We start from the raw sequence: 1,410 nt of genomic DNA, 5'->3' as shown, positions 1-1,410 counted from the left end.
AATGTAAAAAATCCATGGTAATATTCACAGAATAAGCACTACATTACTATATTCCTGCTAGGAGGTGGTTAGACAGGATTACAGTATATGTAATAAAAACACTCGGTCATCGTTGGCTAAACTCTACGTCATGTTACTCAGAGTGGGCACAAGGTATACGCGTCTAGAGCATATCAACAGAAGCTTGTCATGAGCCGTACGCAGCGAGGAGTCACGGGGACACGTTTCCATCTTCCCGACTGAGGAGGGACCGGGGGCAGCGGCCGAGGGACCCCCCGGCACCGGGGGTGGCACAGAGTGAGAGGGCAACGTCCCACGGACGGATCAACTCCAATGTGTTCTCTTCCCTCGCCTTACCGGGTCTGCCCGGGGCTGTTCCTGCCCGTAGCGCCCGAGCCACTCCGTGCTGCCCGCCAGCCCCGTGGGATCTCACACGGCTTCACCCCAACCCCCTCGAGAAGAACAAATGACAAAAAGAACATCATCATCGAAAAGAAACGGGCACTCCGGCAAAGTGTCGATGCGTGAAACCTGAAAACGATGCGGGAAATCCTACGATGATGCGAGGTCTACTGCGGCCTAAGGACCAGGAGGGCGGTTCGCTTGGAGAAGCACATACGTGGGAGTCACTCCAGGGCGTCCAACAGAAACAAAGAGGTATTTACAGGTGGGACAGCGTGGGGGGCACCAGCCGCCGCTCCGCCTCACGAAGGCAGTTTGGGCTCGATTCGCAGAGAAGCTTCGTAAAGGGTTTCCTCATCCATCACACACGACTGGTCCAGCAGGTACTGCGTCACCTGGAGAAACGAGAGCCGAGCCGTTAGCGGGCAGGACTCACCTCTGCTGCAGCCACGATTCATGCTGAAACTGGGAAACTTTAAACTGGAAGAGGATAGGTCTAGATTAGACATCAGGGAGAAATTCTTTGGTGTGAGGGTGGTGAGATATTGGCCCAGGTTGGCCAGAGAAGCTGTGGCTGCTCCTCCCTGGAAGTGTTTGTGGCCAGGTTGGATGAGGCTTTGAGCAACCTGGTCTAGCCCTGCTGATGGCAGGGGGGTTGGGACTGGATGAGCTTTAAGGTCCCTCCCAACCCAAACCAGTCTGGGGTTCTGGGATTCTCTGAAACGATAAAGGCCTGAGCAGTGAACAAGTCGGAGAGAAGCGCCCGCAGTTCCTGCCAACCGACACGGGCATTGCACACGCTTCCCTCATCCCAGGGTTGCAGTGTCTTGCCTCGTCCTCAGCTCTTCTTGCTTCATTTTCCTCCCCGGTACTATTTTATCAGCCACAAGTTCCCTCCTGTTGAGAACTCCAAGTTCTCTCTCACATCTCTCAGTCTCTTTCCTTGAGAACACACAATCCTGATAATTAAGGCACTGTGTAAGTGGGGAACGATGTTCTTGCTGCAGG

The 1,410-nt window shown here is 54.2% G+C and overlaps 1 protein-coding gene across 1 annotated transcript in view; it reads right to left on the bottom strand.

The window, feature by feature from the left end:
* Positions 1 to 704: 704 nt before the first annotated feature.
* LOC104530804 (ras-specific guanine nucleotide-releasing factor 1-like) overlaps positions 705 to 1,410 on the bottom strand; it is a 5,273-nt gene continuing 4,567 nt past the window's right edge. Inside the window, 1 exon segment of the mRNA XM_010175499.1 lies at positions 705 to 797. Coding sequence (XP_010173801.1) covers positions 705 to 797 — 93 coding nt within the window.

The sequence above is a fragment of the Antrostomus carolinensis genome, unplaced genomic scaffold (genome assembly GCF_000700745.2).
Source record: "Antrostomus carolinensis isolate BGI_N321 unplaced genomic scaffold, ASM70074v2 scaffold28609, whole genome shotgun sequence".
In the NCBI taxonomy this organism is placed as follows: Eukaryota; Metazoa; Chordata; class Aves; order Caprimulgiformes; family Caprimulgidae; genus Antrostomus; species Antrostomus carolinensis.
The sequence above is the reverse complement of the archived record's forward strand: the minus strand, read 5'-3'. Positions and strand labels throughout refer to the sequence as shown.